The sequence below is a fragment of the Phalacrocorax aristotelis genome, chromosome 2 (genome assembly GCF_949628215.1).
Source record: "Phalacrocorax aristotelis chromosome 2, bGulAri2.1, whole genome shotgun sequence".
Classification (NCBI taxonomy): Eukaryota; Metazoa; Chordata; class Aves; order Suliformes; family Phalacrocoracidae; genus Phalacrocorax; species Phalacrocorax aristotelis.
In genome coordinates, this window is record NC_134277.1 from 158,830,321 (window position 1) to 158,858,038 (window position 27,718).

The 27,718-nt window shown below is 38.6% G+C and overlaps 1 protein-coding gene across 10 annotated transcripts in view; it reads left to right on the forward strand.

Annotated features, from left to right (window-relative positions):
• EFR3A (EFR3 homolog A) overlaps window positions 1–27,718 on the forward strand; it is a 91,255-nt gene that overhangs the window by 36,221 nt on the left and 27,316 nt on the right. For 8 of the 10 annotated variants that reach the window (XM_075085842.1, XM_075085845.1, XM_075085838.1 and 5 more), the window contains 6 exons: window positions 6,463–6,584; window positions 10,216–10,365; window positions 17,015–17,152; window positions 22,245–22,323; window positions 23,249–23,384; window positions 24,974–25,138. In XM_075085842.1, coding sequence (XP_074941943.1) covers window positions 6,463–6,584; window positions 10,216–10,365; window positions 17,015–17,152; window positions 22,245–22,323; window positions 23,249–23,384; window positions 24,974–25,138 — 790 coding nt within the window. The remainder of the gene's footprint in view (window positions 1–6,462; window positions 6,585–10,215; window positions 10,366–17,014; window positions 17,153–22,244; window positions 22,324–23,248; window positions 23,385–24,973; window positions 25,139–27,718) is intronic. The other 2 variants (XM_075085844.1, XM_075085837.1) reach the window with 1 other exon arrangement.

Sequence of the window (27,718 nt, forward strand, 5' to 3'; positions counted from 1 at the left end):
TGGTGAGGAAACTGAAAAAATGTGGTGGGAAAAAGTGAGATTTCCTTGGCTTGAGTGTTACAGGATCTGAAGGCTGGTTGCAATAAGCTTTTACTTAGATACTTATGGCAATACTAAATGACTTTCTCTAACCATTTTACAGAATTTCAGTAACCGAATTTCATGTAAGACATCTCGATCTCATGTACAAATAATTAAACGTATTGCTTAGGTCCATAGTGGTTATATTACTAGGATAGAATGAATTAATTATGCTTCTTCTAACTGTCATGGGGTGAACAGCTTTCAAATCTGTGAACTTTTCATCAAATTTTTTTTGGACAAGAGATGTATTTTTTATATATTTTTAATCTGCCAATTTTTAGAGGGGTCAGAAAATTAGTGAGTAGCTGGTTGAAAGCAATGGGGTGCATAACTGAGTACAACTTTGATCTTAAACTATGTTGACAAAACTAAGTTGAATACAGAACATTTTAAGCTAATTTGGAATGCTGGCAGGGTGAACTCTTCTTTGTATTTTTATATTAAAACATTGTTTTTTCATGTGAAAAACAGCAGATATATGAGAACTTGGTAATACCACATTTTAAATTATCTACCACAAATGCTTCCTGTAGTTGGTAGGGCGCTTCGTTTTAGAATGGCAATTTCTCCTTAGGAGCAGTGAAATAATGATACCATCAGTGACAGTGTTGGGCTTCCTGTGCATGAGAAGGTGACCGTTACTGCTAGTTGTCATCATTTCTTAGTTAAAAGACAAGCAATATCCCAAGTAGAAGAGTGACCAGTCAGTGCTTGATATAACAAGGTCTTTATATTTGTTAGTGTTGGTTTATAAAAGGCAGTTGGTTTTGGCAGAAGTGAAGTGCATGTGTATGTAAAAATAGTATAAAATGTCAAGACTGTGAAGTTAAAGAATGTCAAAATTAATGTTCCCAGCAGAGTGCTCATTTGTTTGTCTTGCTTTCTGCAGCATGCTAATCTGGAAGTTTGTAATGGAAGCTTACCTTTATTATAAGACGCTTCTTTCATTCCATGTACCAATACGGAATTATGTGCTAGTAGTGATTTAATACACAATGAAGTATTTCATCTCTAGGATTCCTGCTCTTTTTTTTTTTAATAGGAGTTAAAGGTACAGAGAGACAGAGTTACACAAAGCACTTTCTCATCCTGTAGGTTATTAAATTATCTTCTAAATTCGGTGTCCGTGTCTACTAGAATTTGAGTAATGCTGGATAAATGGCTTCAGGTGTTCCTTTTAAGGTCATTCACAGTTAGGTATTGCTTCCCCCACCTCATGTTTGTGCTCTGTGGTCTCGCCATTTCGTAGCCACGCTAACGTGGCCCCGTAAGCCAACATACCACCACTGGCTTCGTTACACAACTGCACATGTGGTGTTCAGGATAATTTCCTTCCAGGTGGCATGAAGTAAAATAGAATGTGAAGCTATCCATCCCATTCCAATAAAACTCAAAATGAGAAGTGTCAGGTGACCTTAACTATTAATAACTAAACTAAATTGCCAATTTCTATTGCTGAGAATCTTACATTGTTATTATTTATTATGATCATTTTAATACTGTGTTTGTGAAATTAATGTGGGAATCCAGTTTTTGAAACTCTTTGGGAAAGTTGAAGTGTTTGTCCCTTTGCATTTGTTTGAAGTACATACATACATTCACACACTTCTCATTAATGCTGTATTGTGTAGTTTATAAGAGTCTTAAGTTTATAGGATATTATGTCTTCCTATGTGGTAGTTTCCTAATAATGAAATACAGTGGCTTTGTCTAGAAAAGATGGTAACCATCAGCATCAACACCCTCTTTCCTCCTTCTGAAACCTGAGAAAATTGCAGGCTGTAGAAGACAGACTGGGGAGCTCAAATATTTTAAAAAAAAAAAAAAAAAACACCAAAAAAAACCCAAACAAAACACCCACTTAGATCTAGCCTACAGTTTTTACAGGGAGATACTTTAAATAACATAACTCAGACTTAAATATTACCTGCTGATTGTCTGTTCTTGAATTGCTGCAAAAACCTGACCTTCTTCACAGACATCTAGGGTGCATTAAAAGTTACGATTTTTCTCCTACGGTACTGGCTACATAAGAGTGATAAGACAGCATAAATATATATAAGAAATTACGTCCTTAGGAATTTAAATTGAGAACTTGCATGACTTACAGGACTTGCACAATCTCTCTCTCCCTGGTAATAGGATCCAACTTTCTTGACTCACTCTGGAACAAACATCTTCCGAATAGATAATATGTTCCTTCTTTATTTCATGATAGATTTATATGTCTTTTTACTGATTGAATTTTATTAGTTTCAAAATTAATGGAAATTAGATATTACCGATGTAAGTTCCTTTTTGTACCTTCTGTATTGTACAAATATAGAAGATGCTTGTACTGGTAAAACTTCCACAAATTACCAGCGGGTGACTGCAAGCATTTACTATGACTGATTGACATGTTTACATCTATAAAAGCTTTGTAAGTGTATCCCAGGCAAGTGCTTGGACTTTCAAAAGATTTTTGTCCTTTTTTAGGTTGAATAATTTTTGTATTTGAAGTATGCTTAAAATATTCTTTATTTAACAACAATAACAGCTTAAGAGCACAACTGCTAAGCAAGGAGAAAGTATAGATTAATGTGTACTGTAAAAACTTAAAATTTCTGTAGTGAAATGGAATTGTATACCGAGTGACACTGCAACTCAAAACAGTGTTATCCCAGCTTTGCTGTGGCCTAAACGTCCAGTCATCTGAATGCTAACCCTGGAATATGTTCAGGGGTGAAACTTTGTTATATGCATGAGGAAATAAAAAACCTTTGCCCTTTCTGGACACTTTACTGTCTGTGCCATTTTGAGAGGTATAACTTCTGGGTACTTGCTTCCCTTCTACAAAGCTACATCGTGATGTAGAAGTGTCCAGAGCAAGAGAGAGAATCCCTGACATTTTCTTGGCCTAAAGTTGTAAATTTTTCTTACAAAGCAATTTCTTTGTACAATAAATCTTTCTTCCAGCAAAATAGTTTTTAGAATTATATTAAGTTTTCTTATTGGAAGATCCTGTCAACCAAATATATTTTTTCATTTTAGGTAGTATTAATATGCTGATATGAAATGCTAGATGAGTTAATATTCTCATGGCCGCTCCCATAGTGTTTTGTGTTCTTTAAATTTTTGCTTCCATTCTTGTACATGCTTTCATAGAAGTTCCCTGGGTGAATAAATTGTAGACTTGAACACTTGAATGTGTGGAAAATACTAAGACTGTGTTGATCCCTTTTTTACCCCTGGACTTTATGCTTTGTTAAATCATAAGGACTGATTAGGTTTTTGTCTTCAAAAAACTTTAGAAAATCTATTTCTGTTTTGTAATTACCAATTCCATGAAACCAACCAGTGAGGCGCACAAGGTATTTAAAGCATTTTCCAGGGTCTATTGGGAAGGAAATGATGGGGTTTTTTTAATACAGTGAGTTACAAAGTATGGTGCTGTTTGTGGGTTGTCTTTCAAACTGGCAGTAGACTATACAGAATTGGTTTTTTAACCGTATGTCACCTTCTTATCACTGACTGTACAGGATATTCTTTACAGTCGGACATGTAAAATCACAGAATCATTAAGGTTGAAAAAGGCCTCTAGGATCATCAAGTCCAACTGTCAACCCAACGCTACCATGTCTCTTACACCATGTCCCAAAGTGCCACGTCTACACGTTTTTTGAACACGCCCAGGGATGGTGACTCCACCACCTCTCTGGGCAGCCTGTTCCAAAGCCTCACCACTCTTTCAGTGAAGAAATTTTTCCTAATATCCAATCTAAACCTCCCCTGATGCAGGTTGAGGCCGTTTCCTCTCGTCCTATCACAAGTTACTTGGGAGAAGAGACCAACCCCCACCTCACTACAGCCTCCTTTCAGGTAGCTGTAGAGAGCGATAAGGTCTCCCCTCAGCCTCCTCTTCTCTGGACTAAAATAGACTAGTATTATACAATTTTGCTCTTTTTTCAGTAATGATTGAAAATATAGTTTTACAAACTGTATCATTTTTAGCTGCGCCTGTACCATTCAGTGGGTGTACTGGTAGTGCGGTTGAAAGGGCTAAGTGTTCTAGAAAAAACAGAAAAGATGACTAAAAAAAAGAGTGGAAAAAGTAGTGGGTTTTTTTCTGAAATATACAGTTTTCACTTTCAGCTTGAAAACTACCTCAAAACCTCCACAAGCCAGTATGCTATAGATTGTGCTACAGTACTTTAGGCTGGTCTAGATGTATGTAGTAATGTGCTGATAAAAGCCGCATCTGCATCTCGATGAGTATACAAGAATGCCTCAGCCTCTGCTTAGGAATTGGTAAGAAGAATACTGAGGTGGGAAAACATGGATGGATCTTAATGGGATGTCTCTCTGCTTCAGGGCAGAGCCAGCACGATATTAAACCTTTTTCTGGCAGCCTTTTCTTTCCCTTTTTTTCTTCCCTCTGTAGTCTGTTCTTAAAACTGTCAGTGGTGGAGAATCCAGAATGTCTTTAGGCAGTCTGCTCACTTTAGAAAGGAGGGTTTTTTAATGTCTAGCTTAGGTATCCTTTGCTTCAGTGTAAGCCCATTATTGCTTTTCCTATTACCATCGGATAAAGAAACCCATTTTCTTTTCTTTTTATAGCTGTCTTCTGTACATTGTAAGACTAATTTCTTTGAGGTAGCTCTAGACTAGATAATTTAACGTCTTTCAGTCTTTTTTTAAAAGTTGCTTATCTGAAGCTTTGTTCATCCCTTGAATAATTGAAGCACTGTATCCATTAATCACCATCTTCAGCTGTGATGCTTCAACTGGATGCAGTACTTCATCTAAGGACTTATTAGTGCCAATTAGATTGCAACAGTTTCTTCATAGGTGTCATGGGTAATACAGATGTATCACAATATGTTGTTTTCTCTTTCGTGTCGGTGTAATGGCATTGACTTTTGTTGAATGTGCAGTTTATTATAACCCTAAGTTTCTTCTCTGCATTCAGCTGAGTCTGGCTTGTATTTGTACAGCTGTCTTAAAATGGTATTTTGCATTTGTCATTCCTAAATTGCTTCGTTGATTTTTCAGGTCCTAGTTCCAGTTTGTTAAGAACCAAGCATCAAGTGTGCTTGCAGCTCTGGCCAGCTTAGTGTTCTTTGCTCATTTGATGAGCCCACTCTTTAAGTCTTTAGTCTTTTAAGTCTTTTACTCTTTTAAGTCTTTAGTGTCTAAGTCTTTAGTGAAACTCTCACACCACTGTATTCCAGACAGGCCCCTTCAGAAGTTCACTCAATATGTTATCGTAGTTTGATTTGCAAGTGTTTCTGTGTTTTTTTTTTCCAAACCCTTTTGCATCGATCTTGTAGGGAATGTTTTCTTGATGGTGTTTTTCTGGCTTCCTTTTGAGAATCTTGTTTATGTTTTTGTCAACAGCATCACTGAAGTTAAGATATGACAGATACTGCTTCACCTGGATTCACAAAATCTATTTCCTTGTCACAGGAATAATTTAGGCTGGGTTAATGTGATTTGTTTTTGACAAATCCATGTTGACTGTTACTTACCCCTTCGATACTTTGTAGATGTTTGCAAATTGGAATGTTTTTTTTTTTTCAGAGTGTCTTTCTGTGAGTGGAATTAAAATTGACTGGGTTATAATTCCCTGACTCCTCACTTTTTCCCTTTTACAAAGGTAGACAGAATTGACAGAATGCCTCCAAGTTTATTTCCCTTGAATTTCGTAAGCCAGAATGTTGCTAGTTACCTGCCAGTGACAGTGTACCGTTTGGTTGCTTGGACTGCTCTCTGCAACTACCTGGAGGGAGGTTCTAGTGGGGTGCGTGTCAGTCTCTTCTCCCAAGTAACAAGTGATAGGATGAGAGGAAATGGCCTCAAGCTGTGCTGGGGAGGTTTATATTGGATATTAAGAAAAAATTCTTCACTGAAAGAGAGGTCAGGCACTGGAACAGGCTGCCCAGGTAATGGCTGAGCCACCATCCCTGGAGGTATTTCAAAGACATATAGATGTGGTACTTACGGACATGGTTTAGTGGTGGACTTGGCAGTGTTGGGTTTAGGGTTCGACTCAAAGATCTTAAGTCTTTTCCAACCTAAATGATTCTGTGATTCTGTGAACTGGTGACACACCCTATTCAAGTGTTAGATGTTTTCATATTGCATAGTACAACAGATTTCATGCAGCTGGAGCCTTTCATAATGATCTAAATGAAGTTCTAGCAGAAAGCCTTTTAAAAGAAAACTCTCCAATTTAACTTTTTCTTCTTTTAAGTCAAATACTTAAGTATTGCCAAATCTGGATTCTTTTCCTAATGCAATGTTGTATGTTAGTTTTATGTTTTATGAAGCTTAGCATTCATTATTTTCTTTTGGGAAATGATATCAAAAGCTTTTAAAATGTTTTTCATTTTCTAGTTTGTCAAATTTGCCAACATTGAGGAAGACACACCTTCCTATCACAGACGCTATGACTTCTTTGTGTCTCGATTCAGTGCCATGTGTCATTCATGTGACCACGATCCAGAAACACAAACTGAGTAAGTGCCATTCTGTATGTATTACAGAAAACTGTCTTAACACATTAAAAGCTGTGTTACAGACTATATTATTATGATATTTAGTGGAATAGTTCATTCCATAAGAAGAAAATGAAAGTCTGAGTTTTTAACTAGCACTGACTGTTGCAAATCTTAGGTGGCTAGAACTCCTAGAATATTTAAATGGAATTTTAACTGAATAATTGCTGCACTGATTATCTCCAGAAAGGCACTACTTCTAAGTGTAAATGTGTGAGTTGCATTACTTATTTGAGAAATTAATGGGCTACTTACATGAATAGCAAGAGCATATTTTGAGCCTGCTATTTGAGAATTACTCATTAAAATTGAATTTTCTTAGATGTCTTCAGGATGATACTGTGTGTGAAACTGAAATGCCTTCTTGAATTGGTATTAAGAATTTTTACATTATTATGTAAGCACCACTTTTTTTTTTTACTTCAGCTCCCCCTAGTGATATGTCCTTTATATCAATTGTTAATCAGCATTTAATTCCTGAGCGTTTTAGAAAATTCAAGGCTTTTCAGATTACATGATTTACATCTCTGTTGTACTCATCTTTTCTATTTCTGTGTATTAAATTGTTCAGCCAACTATGAAAAAATCCATGTGCTGAACATTTATTCAACCCTTTGGGTGTACTGTTGTTCTGATATCTGCAACGCATAAGGATTTTTCTTAAAGTTTGCAGTTTCAAGAATCCGTGAACTATATTTTCAAAAAGAATGAATACTCTTTACTTTACTTAAAAAAAGAAAACACCAAAACAAAAAATTCATTCCTCCTTTAGTCTTCTTGTTCATTCCTCATTTTTTGTAATTTGCTGCCATCTCACTTGTTGCCCTATTGCTGTACACGTAGGATTCTGCTGTAAACTTTGTCTCTGAAAGGGTTAGGATTAAATGTGCCTTCTTCTTTGCTTTCCCCCCTGTCCCTACCTCCTTTTCCTTTAGGAAGATTATTCCAGTGGATGATTTTACAGGACGACCCTGTGAATCATATGGGGGAAAACTGAAGGGATGGTAAATTGTACTCAGGGACCAAAGGGGAAAGGGGGTGGAACCTTAAGCAGGTGTCCTAGTGAAGCCAGTGTATCATGCAGCTACCTCATAACCTAGGCTTCTCTCAGGTGCGGTATGTTTACCTGAAGCTGGTGGCTGCAAATAGTATTCATAAATGTTTTAATGAGGTTGTTGAGATATTGCCCCTTTAAGCTTAGTGAAACTAAACCAGAAAAGTTAAACTACTTACTGTAAAACATTTCATAAGAGGTTAGGGCACGAAGCTCAGCTCAGGATTTTTAGTGCTACTTTCACCTTCTTTGCCCTTTGCAAATGAAAGGTAATATTAGTAATGAACTAGAACATGGAAAGAATTAACAGACTAATCATCTATCAAGTATGATCTATCACTCATAAGGATACCCCAAAGTAAAATACCTCAAAGCTGTGGTTGCTGTAGGAGGACAAGAACTGTGCTATTCTTTTGCTCTTCAGGTTGTCAGCCTGCACTGTTATTTGTGCTTCAGTTTGCAACGTTGATGTCCCCTTAGGGTGGAATTTCATCCTGGTGACCTAAGATTGTACATGACTTTGACTGAAATGTAATCTCGGCTTTAATACCTATCTGAGCCTTCTTTAGAGGAAAGAAACCTTTCCTGCATATGGTGAAATTTGATGCTGCACCTTCCTCAGTACTTCAACCCTCATTTTTCAACCTCCTACACAATAGTAAGAACATGAAATTAGGGCTAGTGGCACTGCCGTACACAAGTGTGACCTTTTTTGCCCATGTGAATCAATTTTCTTACGTTAACAAAATGTATAGCAATATGACTTCTTCCACATCATTCCAGACAGTTTGAATGTATCTCTTTTTTGAAAGAGCTTTATGAAGAGCAATCATTCTTGGAGTTGGCATACCAGGTTTGCTCTAGGTACTGAGGTGATTCAACAGAGCAGATGAGATATGGCTATAGATTACAATTCTAAATGCAGATACCACAAGTAGTCAATACCATTGATGGGGGCTAGGGAGTAGTTAAGCTCATCCTAAATCAGACGTCTGGAGTTGCTGTTCACCTACATAGCTTGGGGTTCCACTGAACTGACTGGCTTGAATGGGAGCTAGAACGTCATCTACACACGTAGTCAGGCAATGTAGGCTTCTGGTCTGGAACTGAGTCTCACCTGGAAAGTGACATTTCCCATCCAGCAGGGGAGGTTAGTGCTAGTGTTTAATGTATCTAAAGCCACAGTATCAGCAAAACTTGATTACCTTAAGAACTAATAATTGAAAACAAAAGTTTGTGAGGGAATTTTGGAAGCTCTGTGTCTCAAATGTCAATCTTAGATCCTTAATATTAAAAAATTTATATTGGAAACGGCACTGTAGTTGTAGTTGTAGCAAGTGCTTTTCTAGCTGTTTGTGCATCCCTCTTCTTCCCTGTTTTGTATGTAACCCTAGTAAAACTGTCTTGAACGGTCTAGAATGGCATCAGATCCATATTGATTGCATATGGCTTTGTTCAGAAATAGATGGAAAACAGGTTAAGTATTTACAAATGGAATTCTATTACCTCTAGAGTTCAGTTAGCTCTGTAGTTCATCTAGCAAATGTTTTAATATAGCGAATTTGACTGAACAAGGGTTAGTTATGTGTTGCCCATACTGAAATTAAGATTTTAAAAAGTGAGGGATGGATTTTAATAGAAATAATTTCAAATTTTAGCAAAGCTTGTGCTTATTTCACTTGATTGCTGTACCACCTTTTCTTCTAATTCTTTGTTTTCAGTAAGTAAAAAAAACTATATTCCTGCCATTTACTGTAACGGTTAATCTGCTTTTATCACTTCAAAAAACAATATTTTGCCATTCTTTCATAGTACAGATTCTCCTGCAAACTATTTTTGTTCAACAAAACAAAACAGCTAACAGCTAGACTGTGTTTTTTAGAACTTATATTAAGTTTTCCTTTTTATTATTTAATTGTTGTTGTTGATCAGTTCTCAGTTAATGTGGTTCAAACAGTTTTAGTATAAAAGTGGTGGTTCCTTTTGTGCGTCAGACTTAAGTTGATAGAATTATCCTTTGCTTTCCAGCTTGTGAATCTCACACAAGTCTTTAAAGATTTGTAATGACTAATCCACGGCCTTAATTACAACTTTTAAGGACATGATCACATGGCTCTGGTAGCTATTGCTTCAGCTTTGCTGTGATAACTTCACAGTATTTTTCTTCAGGACTGGCATAGGTTGAGATTGTGCACAGTTTCAACCGATGGGCAATAAATTACATAGAGTTGGTCGGTTTTTACCCATGTGACTTTCTTCTGGAGGTGATATACACAGTTTGAGTATTCATTGATCAGTGTCAGCATTATCCTTACAGATAATTTTCTGTTCAGTTGTATTTGTCAGCTTCCTTAGGAGCTAAAAGGTGTTTAAAGGCAATATAAGCAACCCTAATGAACTGGCCAAACTTCCAAATTACTGCTTTTGAGAACCTAATGGAATTCCACACTACATAATTACTGCTGCCTAAGAGGTTACAGCCATACTGGGAGGTGCCGTGTTTCTCCTTTTCAGTAATTCTTTTTTTTTCTTCCTCAGGATCCGAATTGCTGGAATCAGGGGCATTCAGGGAGTGGTTCGAAAAACAGTGAATGATGAACTTCGAGCAACTATATGGGAACCTCAGCACATGGACAAGATAGTACCATCATTGCTGTTTAATATGCAGAAAATAGAAGATGTTGACAGGTATTTTTATTCCTGGTCATGGGCATTGTTTTTAAGCAGCCTTTGGGCTTAGTTTTTATTATAGATACCTTTTTCTTTTTAGTGGAAAGAACAACTGACGTTTACTAGCTGAGTCTGCTTGACGCTGATAGCACAGCTCTGCTTAACTGCTTTTAATGTTTCTTGTCTTAAAGTCTTTCCAACTGCTTTTTTTTGCTCTAGAAATTGTATAACCATGTTTAGACTTAAAAACTGTAAACTCTGTGTTTTGTAACATCAGATAAAGCAATCAGTAAGCACAGGCTTTTAGGTGACTCAAATGATTTTGCTAGTTATATTCATTAAAAATTAGGGGTTTAATTCCCATTTAGCCATTAGTAACAACTGCCTGTTCTGTCTGCAACAGTACTTAAAGTAAGGATTTAAAATTTATATGTAGATACCCTTCTGTTTTTTTGCTTTCAATGACTCCTAGGCATATTACCTGCCAGGCGTGCCTTCAGAAAAGATCTCTGATAATTGATGTTGAGAATATGTCAGTCACTTTATAAATGAAAGGTCACTTTTTTGGTCCATGTCTCTTATTTGTGGCTAAACATTACGTAGGTGTAAAAAGTGTTTATTACTAGCACTGGGGAATTTCCATAAAACCAACTTCAGCTGTGCAAACAAGCTTAAATGTTTATTTCATGTCCAACCTCAGTTGCTTCAAAACTTGCTTGGTAAGTAGGCTCAGCAACCTTCCTATAACAACGCCTTTTCATGCTTTCATGTGACACTCAGCTTGCTGCATCTGTCAGGTTTGTCGTTGTTAGCTTGTTGGGTTTTGGTGGTGTTTTTTCCCATTCTTCAGCCTTAGTTTTCTTATCTTATTTGTAACTGCCAGTACCAGTCTCTTCTTTAAAGCAAATTTTCAGACTAAATGACTAAAATCAATAGTTGTCTATCTTCCATGTTTTATCTATTTACTGCATATAACCGAGGGCTCACACAGTATGTACAGAAATATCCACTTGGATTTTATGTCTGAAGAGCGATCTGAATAAGAGACAAAGGTTTCTGAAACTGCTGTTTGAACAGGAGAGCCTAGTTAATCTTTGCTTGCTTTTACAGGGCTTCTAGAGGCAGGTGGGCCCTTTCCTTTGTTACTCTTTACAGTGCCCTCAAGAGTACACTTTCCTTTATATAGCAAAACTGAACTAACTACTACTGATGGAAAGACTGACTGAAATATGGTTTGGATCAACCACGTTAAGTGGATCAGTTTATATGTACTGCAGGACTAATTTTTATCATTTGTTGAGCAATGCAATAGTGGTGGTAGAAAAACAAATCTGTCAAAAAGCAACTGTTAATTAAATATCTGAACTGGCTGCGTGAAACTTCTTCTGTAATGCACATTCAACAGAATAAAACACTAATGATTTTCAAAGTGGCAAGTAGGGGCCTTGTATGATGTGCATATGACAGAAAAGCTGAAAATAATATTTATAAATTATTGGTCTGGTGGCCTTAAATGATGTTACGGAAAATTTCTCATCTTGTTTTATATGTGACTTCGTATTTGTGGAGCATAAACAGAGGCATCTTGAAGAGTAGGAGTGAGAAGCATATTGTTCTGGCAGATGGAGTAAAAGCACTATTAGGAAAGAGCAGAAATTCCAGAAAATATCCCCAACTTGAGTCAGTAGAAAATAACCATTTTTGGTTAAAGCTGAAGTACACATGGGTAAAGCTTACCTTAAAAATCAGTGTAATTTTCACTTGTGAAACCTTAATAGCTTAATTCAAGTTCTTCGGAGTACGTGTCAGATGAGATACTTTTCAGAGTTAAGAATTTAATATTTAAACAATGTTTTAAAAAGGTAACTGTCTTCGTGGATGTTGTTATTTGCCTGTATATCTGAATGCACGTTCTAGTTACGTGACTATCAGAAAAATTTGCAAGTGTGTAACGTATTCTAAAAATCAGATTGGGTTTTTTCTTAGTTGTACTCGATTATGATTCTGTATTACAAAATAATGGCCATGCATACTTCAGTATAGTAGAAGGCGTTGCATGAAAGACTCTCCATCCCTCCTTCAGGTTTTCTAGAAGAAAATTCAGAAGAGCCAATCATGTATGTCAATTTATATGCATCTCTAAAATAGGATGTATGAAATTGGAAATTTGCTTAGCTTGTAACATTCATGGTAACAGCAAAGCTAAACGTACCAGCCTTATTTAAGGCAGAAGGACACTAGCGCTTGTTGTAGACTTGACTTCAAATCCTTCTAATATATCTGTAATGTCCATATAAATTCTGTTTTAGAGGTAGATTAGAATGAATCATAGTCAAACACTCCTGTCGCTACTCTGCTCAAAAGTAGTGGTTAAGTCTTACTTCACGTGTCCCATCGTATTTTTTGGACAATCCTGGTTTTGTGGTATTAAGGAAATCTGATGCATGAGATGCTGAGTTGCTCTGAGCCAGTTTAAGCCTGTGATTAGATGTTTGCTGTGGAAACTGCTACACTTCAAAATGTCCCTCCTTGTTCCTTTTTGCCACATTTTCTGTTAGAGCTTACACACGAAAAAGCTGGTAGAACTGTTGAAGGGGAGCACTTCTTGCCCATTTAATTGCAAAATGCATTTCCAAAGCTTTCCTTGCAAACTGAAAGGTTAAGATGGGTTTTATATTGTCTTTCATGTGATGATGCTAAGGAACATCTAGTGAAAAATACTTAGAGGTAGGTGCTGTTAAGCTCAAAATAAAGATGTGATTCCTATAGACAACAGGACATATTTCTGAACATTTTGATGCAGTCTAAGACTGACGTGTTAGACTTGGAAGACTGCATTGCAATTTCTTCTTTTAACCTATTCTAAAATAAGACTCCAAGCAATGCCGAGAAGTCACCTTCTGTAGGACTGCATATACAAACACTTAAAAAATAACTTACTTTTAATGCATTTTAATGAAAATTATTCCATATAGACCAGCTCTGTGTGTTCTGCTGCCTGCTTTCTTTCTTCCCCCCACCCACCTACCTTTGTAATGCTGCTGCGTTCTAGGGAATCTGTGTCAAAACAGCAATGGGAGTGACAGTTCTGCACTGTTGTTTGTACCTTCTCTGTGCTCAGAAGGATGCCCATCTGTCTAGATCAGAGTCTAGGCAGTACAGGAAAAAAAATAGGGAGATTGAGGGGCACAGCAGTTGGATAAAGCTGCAGCTTAGTGGTGGATTTATATACATGAGTCGTGGATTATATACAGTCATGCCTTTTAAAATTTTCATCACTCTGCATTTGTAAAACTATTTCTCCTTACTTACCTAACAGGGTGCCTGGGGCTTTTTTATTATTAAAATCTGACAAGCTAGCAATGTTATGGTAACGTCTGGAACACTGATGTTACCAGATGCAACAGGATTTTTATATTGCAACTTTTAGATTGCAGTGGTCTTGAAACACGAGAAGATCTTTTGCTATCAGAAGATATTACAACTATGATGTTAACGTGTTCGTTTGTCTAGTTGCATTTCAGTATTTGATTTTTTTATAATGCTCTAAAGCTGTGTTTTATGATTCTGAAGAGTGAATATTAACTACAGCTGATGCTCTTAGTGAACACTTTTAAACATAACCCACAAGCTCGCACTGCAGAACTGAAGGTATGTTCAAGGTTTTTGTGTACTGATTACTGCAGTCTAAAGTCTAATCTCCTAATGCATTGATGCATGATATTAATGTAGGTGAATGAATCCTCAATAAAGTTTGTATAAAGTGTTTTGTGGGAAAAAATACTTGCCACCTGTAGGTACAGTACCTTAGGGGGAACTGTTCTGCTTCTTTCTTCCTCAATCTCCCAACTTTGAACTGCTCAGTTTAAATGAAATATTCCTAACAGCCTAACGGTATGATGAGTGAAGCACTTAAATTCAGAAATACATTTCAAATGCCTTTCATTTGCTCTAGTAATTCAGATCTCTGCATACTGAAAAGGAGGTGACTTTGGGGGGAAAAAAAAAAAAAAAGAAACAAAAAAAAACCCAAACCCCACAACCCAAAAAATGAACCAAAAAATGAATGCTACCAAGGCCTGCATCAAAAATGAGAAGTGGGAAACTGGAAACTCTTCTGGAAAGGCTCTGCCTTTCACTGTTTACAGTGCTGATGCTGATTTTAGTTATTCCAAGGCGAGGGCAGGCTATTCCCTTCAAAACTCAGTGGTAGAGTTGGAGCCTCAGTAGGTTTTAGTTGGTCCAAAATCGTGTGGGGTTTCTGTAGTTTTGCTTCTCTTGTGACTGGATTCAGTCTTTAATTCAGTACTCTAACTCTCTCTTTGTACCGTGCTGTTTTTAAATAGTCAGCCTAACTCCCAGTCGCAGAGTGAAAATAAATAATTGAAAATGGCAGTATTTGAACCTTACAAAAGTTTGGTCATCGCTGCTGTCATTGGTACCAAACATTGAAGCCTTGCTTTGCACTACAAGATTTATTAATTCATAAGTTGAAATTTCCATATTAAACAAAGTTGATATTTAAATGCTGACTTTAATTCCTTCCTAATTTAAAATAATTTTTATTTCAGATTAAGTCATTCATTGCGGTATTTTAGCACCTTAAAGAGGAGTAGCAGTGGTAGTAATAAATTCTTCCCCCACCCATTGCTTTTTTTTTCTTCTCCCTCCCATTGTGTCATCATTTTCTATTGTTCTTTACTGTCAGTAGTAAGTTCCTATGATTGAAATAACTAATCTTCTTGTTAAGGGACAAATTTTTCAGCAAACTGACACAGTTTAATACTCTTTATGGTGTATTTATCCAATGCGAAGTTTGACAGTCTGTATTTTTTCATTGTTATTTTCTGACTGAAGAGATCAGTTGCTATGTTTCCTTTTCAGAGTAATGCTTTTAGGGGAAGAAGAATCCTCCTTCAACAAGAGCCACCTTTGTAATTATATTACGGGAAAATCAACATCAATATCTACATTTTAAAAATGTATTTCCAAATACGAAAGGTGTTTGGTTCCCTCCTGACTCCAAGTCATTAGTAACATACTATGTGATAAATAAGGGAGTCCAGCTGCCCAGCGGTATCAGAGAATACTACAACACAAAAAAACAACTTGATAAAGCAGTGTATTTTAATAAGGTTAAAAACTAGAGGTTTGTGTGTAGTGGTGCAGACACTATAATAGATATTATGCTTAACTTTTCAGCCCTTGCGGTGGGTTAACCCTGGCTAAAAGCCAAACTCCCACCCAGCCATTTTTCACTCCACTCCCCACCTCCCTCCCCAAACAGGACAGGGACAAAAATAGGATGAAAAAGCTCATGGGTCAAAATAAAGACAGGGAGATCGCTCACCAGCTGGTGACGCAGGCTAAACAGACTTGACTTGGGGAAAATGAATTTATTTTATTGCCCATCAAAATAGATTTGGGTAGTGAGAAACAAACACTAAAACACCTTCCCCTTCCTCCCTGACCTTCCCTACTCCCAGCTTCACCCCTTCCCTCCAGACCCCTCTCCCCACCCCAAGGGGCGCAGGGGTGGGTTCGGGGGCTGCGGTCAGCCCATCCCAGCCCCTCTCGGCCGCCCCTCCCTCCTCACACCCCTCCCTGCTCTAGCGCGGGCCCTTCCCCGGGCTGCAGCCCTTCAGGGACCCCCTGCTCCCGCCTGGGCTCTCCACGGCCGCAGCCCCCGCAGGAAATATCCCCCGGCTGCGGCGTGGGGCCCTCCCCGGGCTGCAGGCGGGGTCTCTGCTCCGGCGGGGCCTCTGCAGGGCCGCGGGGGGTCCCTGCTCCGGGCCTGCACCGCCTCCTGCCCTCCTCCCCCTCCTCCGGCCTGGGGGTGCCTCTGCTGCTGCTCCCTCCTCGGCTTCCTCCTCCTGTGCCGTGTTTTGCCTTTGGCCCTTTCTGAAGCCCGTTTCCCCCCGGCGCCCCCAGCTCGGCTGAGGGGCTCGGCTGTGCCCTGCCGTGGGGCCGCTGGAGCCGGCCGGGACCGGCTGTGCCCGGCACGGGGCAGCCCCGGCCTCTCCCCACAGAGACCACCCCTGCAGCCCCACTGCCAGTGCCTGGGCATGGACACCCAGTACAATCCTCTCCATAGTAATGTTGGGAGACAGTCAGTTACAAGGTGACTAACTTTTACAGTGTCTAGTTAGAGATACCTATGTGGGTGCTAATGTTCTAATTAGTTCAATCAGACTTTTTTTCAACTCACAAGCCATCTGTTTCTACAGAAGTATTGGAGTTTTATTTAACACTCACCCACACATTGTGGATTCAGTAGTGGGCAGGTGAATGAGATCATTAGTCTGAACAGAACGACTAAGATTCTGCCTAACTTTTCACATGGTCTCATCGCTTTCATTCATTGTTAAGTAATAATTTGTCAAAATGCAGTGGGCAACAAGTTAAATCACTATTAATAGCCTTTGGTTTTGCCATATAAATGCTTACTAATACAGTGGTCAGTACTGAAAGAACAAATGTTGATCTATAGTCCTGTTATAAGAGAATACAATGTTTTATCCAGAATTTTGGTTTGATGGACGTTTGAGATACAATTCCTGCCTAGATAAGAGCGTGACTCTTGAACGTTATAGAATGAAGGGTGGGTGCAGTAAGGAAGATGAATATTAACTAGTAGTAAAATCAATGTACTTTTGTCTTATTTCAGTAGAATAGGCCCTCCGTCCTCTCCTGCAGGAGGAGAGAAAGAAGAAAATCCTGCTCTGTTGGCTGAGAATTGTTTCAGGGAACTACTAGGACGAGCGACCTATGGAAATATGAATAATGCTGTCAGACCAGTTTTTGCGTAAGTTGAAAATTTGTAGAAGGTCTTAAGAGACTTTTTTTTTATTTCATCCTCTACATTGCATTAAATTCCTTCCTCCTTTTCAACCCATTCACATTTCTTCAAAAAATTGCACCTCTTTTAATCTCACCTCTTTGTTGCCTCTCTGTTAACTTGAAGATAGTTATGGAGAAATGTGTCCCCCATTTTACTCATTTTAGAAGTGCAGTGTATTGATTTGGATGGGTTGTTACCTCAGCTGGTCTTTCTTTTGAACATGAAACTGTTTATTCAAGATATTAATGTCACACAGATGACCACTGCAGTCAGTGAAGTGACAAGCCAAGTAAAACACAACTAACGCAAAGGAATAGTGTGCCCAAATTGATACATAAAGTTAGGTTTTCTACTTTCTTGCTATTTTCTTCCAAGACCTGTTTTGATATTCTGTGAGGGATATCTTTAACAGCCCATTTATTAGTGAATGGCAGATGTGAGCACAGTATGCACATTATGCACAAATGCACACAGCACAAAGCTGATATATTAATTATAAAGTCTAGCGTTTTTCAATTCTCTGCAGTGTCTGTGTTGTTTTCTTAAAAAATATGAAGAGAAAAAAGCTACAAGCATTGAGAAAACTTAAATCTGCTTCTTTCACATCTGCTAATGTCTACAAAGCAGGTATGTTCTCAGGAGAAATCTTTGCAGGAAGCTCTAGACTTGGTGATACTACTTTCAAATCCTGGCTTTTCCTGGTAATGAGGAGAGCTGCTTGCTCCTTGTTGAAGGCTTTGAAGGTACTCACCTGTTATAGGAATATCTTCTCTTAGGTGGCCCAGTTCTTCCCACAAAGACTAAGTATTCCATTCACACACTGACAGACTTTCAAGCTACCAAAAGCCATTTTCAAGTTACTACTGTTAAGTAAGAACAGAAATGCAAAAAGAAAATAGGGTAGGTACTGAGGGCAGAGAACTTTTGTAGTACCTTGTTTTTCACCCAAAAGCATTAAATGCAAAATAACTGTGCTATTATCTTACTTTCCATGTGTACCTATTATACCAATCTGATAGGAGTTTAACTGTTGCAAAGTTGAGTGTTTTATTAAAAAGATTTCATCCTTTCTTATATTTAAAATTTGCATTCCTCCAAAATACCTGCAACTAGAGGGAACGTTTAGGTACTAAACAGTCTGGGTGGACTGTTTGGAAATACACTGCAGCGGCTTTCATACCACTTCTAAGTTCCTTTTATGGGCTTATCTCAAAACTTTATCAGCATATGCGGTTACTTCAAGTCTTTTGACTCATTTCAGTATCAGGGAAGTTTCCCACAAATAATTGCTGATTCCCTAGACTAGAGTTAGTGCTTGGTTTGGGATTAGAGAAGGTGGTGTTCCTCCATTTCCTGTGGCAGATCCAAAGCTTTATTCAAAGTGTTGTTTCCAGTTTAATTTCTTGTCGTACTTGCTATGATCCTAAGGAACCGCTTGAATTTTTGTGTACCTCTGCATGCCACATGCTGCATTCGTGCGCTGAGATCGATAGATAATGACAGGTTACGCAGAATACATTACCTGTCTGTGAATAGTCTTTGTGGTCACCATTTTTGTGTTCCAATTTGAGGGAGAATTGCCAAACAAATTTATCTTTTTATAAATAACTGCTGTATAGGTTTATGATTTTTGAAGAGCAAGAGATGCAGAAAATGCAATTTCGAAGTTGTTTTTCCTAAACAAAACGTGAGTGCTCTATCTAATCAGCTTCACTCTGTGAATGAACAGAACTGGTAGAATGAAAGTTTGAGATAGTGAGTCCATTGCACTTCATCTGATTGAAAAACCTGACTTAGTTTATGTGTACTTGATTAGAAAACAGATTCTCCTAACAGTTTTCAACAATTTCACAGCTTTTAAGAAAGCTCTGGAAATAAATATGAGGCCACTTATTACAGTGCTAACACTGAAGATGCAGGTTCATTTCCCCACTTGAAGGCTTGCTTCATGTGGCAGTGCAATATCAGTCAACATGCTATCACTTCCTTGCAAAACTGAGAGAACAGTGCTTCTGGCATCATGAGGCTGTGAGTACATTCAACGATTGTGGGATTTAAATATAATGAAGGTTGTTGAAATCTGAAGTCAGTCTCCTGGTATGGGTTTGGATTGACCTTAATTCTCCTTGCCCTTGGCAGAAAATCTCCATGTTTATGTGCCTGCATTTAGTAGCTAGAAACTCTCAAATTCTCATTTTTAATGAAATCTGACAGATCAACCTGGCAAACTGCTTAATGGAAGTAAAAAAATTTTGTATTAATATGATATGAAAAAGTTTTGTATCTTATGTCAACAGCCACAAGCTATTTAGGCTTACTTAGCATGAATTTGCAATGGTGAATAGATTAGGCAGATCCAGAGGGATACGGTGAATATAAACAACTTCCCAAGTATAACAAGTTACGCCCTATTCTTCTCACTGTATTTTCATTCTTGTGAGTTATCACATCATCTGTGCAAAGGTTTTGAATATGAAAGACTGGTATTTAATATTCTTTCAGCAAACATGATGCATAAGAAGATTATTTTATCTAGTCCCATGCATGCCTCTGTTCTGCTTTCTAATCATCGGTATCAATTTATAATTTTGTACTGTAAGGGTTGCTTGCATGTGTGATAATGTGAGTGAATTCAGGGACCGTCAGCGGCTCTCACTCCATAAAGCAGTAATTTGCACCATTGGTTCTGCTGTTTCTTTTAATTTGAGAAACCTAATTGTGCACATTTGCTACATGTACGCAGCAGAGCTTAACAGTAGGCAGAGTTTGCCATTTGTTAATCCATCAATAAAATGTTTTGCAGTCTCACTTAGATATTATTTATTAAAAGAAATATAATTGGGGAAAGAAATAGGCAAGATGTGACTTGATTTTTACTAATATGAATGCACCATGCTGAAAATACCATTTACCATCTTTTACAAAAACAAAACTATATTGAATACACTGTCTGCATTACGACAAGTAAAATATATCGCCTACAGTAACCTAATATTCCTTTTCTTAGGAGGAAAATTCCAGTATTCTAAGTGTGCTGACCATTGAGCTATTACACAAAACATTAACCTAGGCTGTCATCTTCCCCCTGCTGTCTTCTCATCAGTTCAGCTACCTGAAGCAGCTAATACTTTGCCTTTATGGAAAAAGAATACTGTATGTCTTGTTTTGAGAGGAAATGTTTTTTAAAAAACTTGATAAAAGATGTAGTTGACCATAATCTGCCTGAATGGATCTTCGGGGCAGATAAGAGGAATTGTCAAGGGTAACAGCAGAGAACACATGCTACCCTAAAAGATTAAAGGATCAGCTTCAGTCAGGAGAATATAGTGGAGGGTATGATTTTGTATTTGATGAGACAGAAAATAGGTTATCTAAATGAGGTACCATGTACAAGAAATGACGGACTGTACTGGAGTGATATTAGGGAGAAAGAAGACAGGAAGAAATATATTATGAACTGCTCAGCCTTGAAGGATTTAAAGAGGTAATTTTGTTTGTCTTTCCACCCCAAGGCAGGATTAAATATACCTTTCTGTTTGGAATGTGCACAAGAAAGGCAGCTATCCCCAACAGGTAGTTCAGTTTAATATTTAGCAATGCAAAAATGCTGTTATCTTGGCAGACAAACACCTACGAAATTCTTGAAATTCTTTCCTGTAGGGATTTCTATTGAAGGTGTATATTGTGTCAAAATGGCAGTATGGTTTGTTTGGGTTTTGGTGTTGTTTCTTTTTGGTTTTGTTTTGTGGGTTTTTTTGTTTTCCTTTGGTTTTTTGTTCGTTTGGTGGTTTTTTGTTGTTCTTGTTTTTTCTCTAAGCTCTGCAATGGACTGCAAGATGATTTAGGGCACAGAAGAGGGTAGCTTTATGCCAGCTGGTTTACTCAACCTTGAAGGAGACCTGTGTACTCAGCTAGGTCACTAGGCTTGGTAGCAGCTGGCCGGTGAGTTAACTGAGGCCTCCAGATTCTAGGCAAAGTTAAAGCATCCAGTCAGTCCTCCTGAGTTCAGAGTACTGAACACAGGTTCAGAAGTGAACTTCTTTTACCTGTATGCTTTCAGGTTTGTTATTTGAAGCATCTTTATGTTTACTACATTCTTTGAGGAAGGGTAGACCAGTAGTGATTCTGTAGCCGAGATACCTATTTAGAAACACTACCTAAATTCAGTTTCTGTAAGAAGGTTGGGGTGTTCGGGGTTTTTTGTGGGTTTTGGGGTTTGTTTGGGGGTTTTGTGGGTGGGTTTTTTTTTCTTTTACCTAAATTATTGCAATTAAAAGGCATCCCAAATTACTTCTATCAATCCTTCGGATTTAAAAATATTTTTGTCATGTTTTTCCAGATACTCAGAACTCCTTTTGGGAAAATTTTGCGTGTGCCCTATTCATAGCTTTCAGCATAGTGCTTAAGCAGAATTTCTTGTCTTTGCTTGAAAATTACAAAGTTCTTCATCAGTGGTTCCTGTCCCATTTAGAGAGACACCGATGCATTTATCATTCTGTTTTGATATTTCTTGCAGAAAGTGGTGAGATGCTTCAGAGTGATAAAGGAGTATATACATCTTATTCATTAAACCATTGTGAAAACGCAAATTGTTCTTGAAGACTCAATTCTGGGTGTAACAGCCATAATTTTGTAGCTTCTAATTTAAAACAAATTCTTTCTCTTATTTAGGGTAGAAGTTTGTCAGGGTATTATAACTATCCTCTTCAGTGTGTCTCTTTCACGTGAATACACATACAATGTCACAGCCATTTTTATGCATGCACTTTGTATGGAAACAGTATGTTCTTAACTGTGTATCTTTGGTATGACTAGGTTCCTTAAATTCCTGAAACTAGAAGATGAGGAATTTCAGTTACAGACAAATGTTTTGTGATCACATCCTAAACCTTGAAAATAAATGCTCTTCTAAAGTTCTAGTTTTCTCACCTAATTAGTAGGTCATTCTTTAGAAGCTTTACATAAGGAAGTAATCCACTTGAGGTGAATTTTGAGAAAACTGTAAGATGCCATTTACTGTATCTGTGGAATGTCATGATTTCATTTTTGGTTACAGGCATTTAGACCACCACAGGCTATGGGATCCCAATGAATTTGCTGTTTCCTGCTTCAAAATCATCATGTATTCTATACAGGTAGGATTTTCCCTGGGGTTTGTTTTCCTTGCATACATGTTTCAAACACATGAGACGGGGTTAAATGCTCACCTCACCATCATAATATTAGATAGTAGTGAAGTCAAAGAATCCAGAAGATCCCTTTCTGTACCTCACTACCCTTATTCTTTAAACTTTTCAAATAGTAACCTAATCATGGTTTATGATTAGAGGTTGTCTGATTTACTTTCAACTAATGTACACTTGCAGAACAAAGAAGATATTAAGGGATTCTCCGTGGAAGGTAGTGCGAAGGTCCCTGGCCAAGCTCCAGAACAAGGAGCAGGACAGCCATACCAATCTGACATTGTGCTTGATAAATAAATCTCTCTTAAGTTGGTTGTTTTTCTGTGCCAATGCAGCTATACTGCTTTTACAACCCAAGAAACCAACTTCACATGGAACTATGTTGTGCTAAGCGATCTTTACTAGTGGACAACCTCTATTGTCTGATGTAAACATGCTCAAAGTTGGATATTTGGATGTGTCAAGCACAGACACCCAGAAAATAAAGTCATAAAATTCCAGGATTGTGGAAGAAAAGCTGAGTTTTCTCATTGTTTGAATCGATGACACTTTTTTGTAAGACCAGCTGGAGGTCTTGAACTCCAGTTTAGCTGAATGAAGTACCACTTTACGCTTCCTCTGTTCTTGCAGATGTTCCTGGATATTTAATACTGTAAGCTTTTGTATGCTGTGCTGGATGGGTGTGTGTGGCTTCATCTGTCATTGTCACTTTTTTTCATCTTTATTTAATAATTAATTCATTGAAATTTAGATAAACTTTTGAGTAAGAACAATTCAGAATGGGAACATGGTCATGACTATAGCTGAATGATGTACAAGTTTACTGCTGTTAAAGTCACAGATGAGGCTTTTTTTCTGTTTGCATATTTTTTAATAGGCACAATATTCCCATCATGTAATACAAGAAATTCTTGGACACCTTGATGTTCGCAAAAGGGACTCGCCACGAGTTCGTGCTGGCATTATTCAGGTTCTTTTGGAAGCAGTTGCAATAGCAGCTAAAGGATCAATCGGTAAGTTTTTTCTTAAATTAACAGCATCGGGTGAAAGGGTGAAGGGTGGTGCTCATTTTTGCTTTGTTCTGAGACTGAATGAAAACATTTTTTTTTTAGCAAGTTTTGTGTTAATTTTTTCTTTATTGTATATAAAATGCTTGAAATCTTACACAGTTTACCATTACTTATACATACTTAGTTCTTTGTTTTATAATCCTTTGCATTGCAAAAATGAGTAGATGTACTTCTACAGCCTTGTGAAAGGCAGGAATTTCTGCTTGGTCACAAAGTCTGAGAGAATTGTTTGCAGCTACGAAAAGTCAAGAGGACTGTTGCTTTGATACAGCTGCTGTGAGATGAGCAGTAATACAGGAGCCAAGAGTAGAATGATCTTTGAGAAATTTTACCTTAGTAACTGTGAAGCTGCTGAAATAAGGTGAATTATGTCCTTCAAGGTAATGTAGTTCCTTGAAATAAGAGTAGTTATGAGGATGTGGACACACACGTCCTCTGCTGTTTTTATTTGATATCTTGCTGGAACATCATTGCTTTGCTTCATTAGCTTGAGTCCAAGCCAGTCCTTTCTCTTTATACAAGACCCACTTGCATGCACAGACCTGTGAAACCTTTTACCATGTTACGAAAAGAGCTTGTTTTTTGATCCAATGTACAGAACTGGATTTTAGTAGCACATTTTGAAATAACTGATGTTCAGGTGAAAGTACCTGCACTTCAACCCATTGTTGATGCTTGATTCCATGTACCACTTACATTTTCTATGTAAAACTTGCATGGTGGGTTGTCTCTGGCCAGCTGCCGTTTGCTGACTCCCCTTTCCCACGTGACAGGGAGATGGTAAAAAGGTGAGAAGTGTCATGAATCAAGACAGACAATTTAATGGGTGAAGCAAAAGCTGCACACATAAGGGAAGCAAGGGAATTTATTCAGTACTTCCCATTGACAGGCAGATGTTTAGCTGCTTCCTGGAAAGCAGGGACTCAGCATGCATAACGATTACTTGGGAAGACAAATGTCATACAAACAAATGTCCCGTCCCCCCTCTCCTCCTTTCCTTGAGCTTTCATTGCGGAGCATAATGTTAGATGGTTTGCAATAGCCCTTTGGTCAGTTTGGGTCAGCTGGCCCGGTCTGTGTCTCCTCACAGTTTCTTGCACACACCAGCCTACTCTTTGTAGGGACAGAGTGGGCAAAAGAAAAAGCCTTGACACTTGCTAGCCCTGTTCAGCAACAGCTGAAACACTGGTGTGTTGTCAACACTATTTTAGTCACAAATCCGAAGCGCAGCACCACCCAGGCTGCTGAGAAAGTTAACTCCATCTCAGCCAGATGCTGTGCAACTGGATAGTGATGGATTGCGCATATATGCCTGAGAGCATTTCCTGATTCCAAAATAATTTATAAAGTATCAGGGCATAGGTGCATTTCAAAAGTTTATCCATAGGCCACATCCTGCAAACAGTGTATTTCACTTGTTCTTTTCAGCTTAATCTGATTCCTCCTGAGAAGGGTTTGAATTAAGTTAGTTCTCATTTTCTTAAGGCATCCTTCCCTTGACAGGTGCAATCGTTGTTGTCTGTTGTTTTCAGGTCCAACAGTTCTGGAGGTTTTTAATACCTTGTTGAAGCACTTACGCATCAGTGTTGACTTTGAGCTGGGTGATAGGCGCAGTTCAGCAGGGAGTGGCACTTTCAGCACAAGCTCCAAGGAGAGCGACGAGAGGATTGTCCAGAATGCTATTATTCAAACAATTGGTGAGTACTGGCAGTAACATAGGCTCACTTAAAATTCCTGCCCCGCTCCCCCTTCCTCAATGAGGTGGTATTAAAACAGCTTGAATCAAAAAGGAATAATGTCAAGTGTGGTATCTCTGATTGTACTTGCTGCTAACTCTCAGGCTCACTTCACCGATTTGACTTCTGAAAGACTGTTCTTTCAGTTGTTAACTGAGCAGATAGCCAAGAAGCTCAATGAAAATTAAAAATGCTGGCGGAGTTATAATAAATTTGTTGGTTGTTTTCTTATATGGCCCTGGAAATGAAGACGTTCTGTACCTTTGGTACAGAACTAATATTAGTCCTTTTATGAAAATCATATTGCAAACAATCATATACAGTAATATGTTTTAGTAGGTACTACTTAAAAATTTGTAGAAGCCAATGTTAAACACAGCAGCAACAGTGACACCTAATGGCCGGTTGTGCTACCACGACTTAAATACTTTAAGCACAATACTGAAAGTAAGAGCAACAATTTCTGTAAGTTATTTCATTTAAATAGCCTCTCCCTTTTTTCCATATTTTCTCTTTATGGTGCAGTGCATTTATGTGTATTCCTTTACTTAAAGAACAAGGGGGAATGTAACTTAAACGTTGTTCACTAATCTGTACTTTTGCTTATGCCTTGAAGCTTTCTAAAGCAGTTGCAAATATGTAGTAGATTATTTCTTACTGTTACCATAAAGCTGCAAGTTAAAAGGTTAACCTCCCCAAAAAAAGAAATCCCCCCCAAAAACACAACCCACGCTTTTAAAGTAAAGCTTCTTTCTGTCAAAGTTACATTTATAGTATTGCACAGCAATAAAATTGAATATCTCAAGTTATAAGGGACCCATAAGGATTATTGAGTCCAACTCCCTGCTCCTCACAGGACTACCTAAAACTAAAACATACTACTAAGAGCATCATCCAGATGTTCTTTCAACTCTGTCAGGCTTGGTGTTGTGACCACTTTGCTGGGGAGCCTGTTCCAGTGACCGACCACCCTCTCAGTGAAGAACCTTTTTCCTAATGTCCCATCTTGAACTTCCCCTCACACAGCTTCATTGCATATCCTTATGTTCTGTCGCTGGTCACCAGAGAGAGGAGATCAGCACCTCCCCTTCTGCTGCCACCCTTGAGGAAGTTGTAGGCTGCCATGAGGTCATCCCTCAGCCTCTCTCCTCCGAGCTGAACAAACCAAGTGATCTCAGCTGCTCCTCCTAAGGCCTTTCACCATCTTGGGTTGCCCTCCTCTGGACACACTTTAATACTTTGATGTCCTTCTACGGAGGTGCCTGAAAGTGCACACAGTACTCAAGGCGGGGCTACACCAGTGCACCAGATTAGAACCATCACCTCCCCCAGCTGGCTAGCCCTGCTGTGCTTGATGCACCCCAGGACATGGTTGGCCCTTTTGGTTCCAGGGCACGCTGTTGACTCACAGTCAACTTGCCATCAACTCACACCCCCAGATTTCTTTCCACGGGGCTGCTCTCCAGCCACTTGTCTCCTGGTTTGTACATACAACCAGGATTATCTGGTCCCAAGTGGAGAATCAGGCACTCGCTCTTGTCAAACTTTTTACGGTTGGTGTCACGACCCAGCCTGAGAGGAGGAGGGAGAGCAACCAAGGTTCTAATGATCCCCTCAGACTAAGTTAAGGTGAAATGACACCAAACGACCAATTAAACATTTCATTTCAATGCAAAAGTAACTTGAACTTGAAAAGGTAACTCGAACTTGAAAACATGGAAAAGCGTTGATGGTGGAGGTTCTTATTAAGAATATTTGTAAAAGAGGAGGAGGAAAAGAAACTGGGGAGGTGGGGGTGGGGGGCAGAGAGGAAAAAAGAGATAAGGAAAGATAAGGAAATATCGCCACCCTTGGATCCAGTGCTGATGACTATGTGATGATCCTCCAGTGATGGGTGTGTACCAGTCTCTTTGTGTAGTGTCTTTTATAGTCGAAGCCCTGCCTTCAGTTATGCTTCCTGTGAGCTTATGTGGTTCTTGTTGCAGAAGTTTCATGATCTTCTGCGCAGGCGCCATTGTGAGGTGTGGTCGGAAGGGGTCTTTTGGGCAGTCATAAGCCCCTTCCTCAAATGAATATAGTATGACCTCAGCAAGTTGCTATGTGAGACACAGCAGAACCTGGGACTGCGCATCCTCTTGATGCCCCCCCAACACCCTGTGTCCATCAATTTCCCGCCTGCAGTTCACTACATCCCACTTTACAACAATGTTTGAGATATTAACTCTTTCAGTCCCTTACAGCTGGTGATTGCCCAGCTCTCTAGTCTATCCAGATCTCTCTGTAAGGCCTCTTTACCCTCAAGGGAGTCCACAGCTCTTCATAGTTTAAGTATTGTCAGCAAACATAATGTACATTAAATTCCTGAGTCCAGTTCTTTTCTAAAAACATTAGAGTGCTGGCCCTAAAACTAAGCCCTGGGGCGCCCCCCTGGTGACTGGCCACCAGCCTGATGTAACCCCGTTTTCTATAACTCTTTAAGCCTGACCAGCCAGTTGCTCACCCAGTGTATTACGGACTTGTCCAGCTGTGTGCCTGACGTTT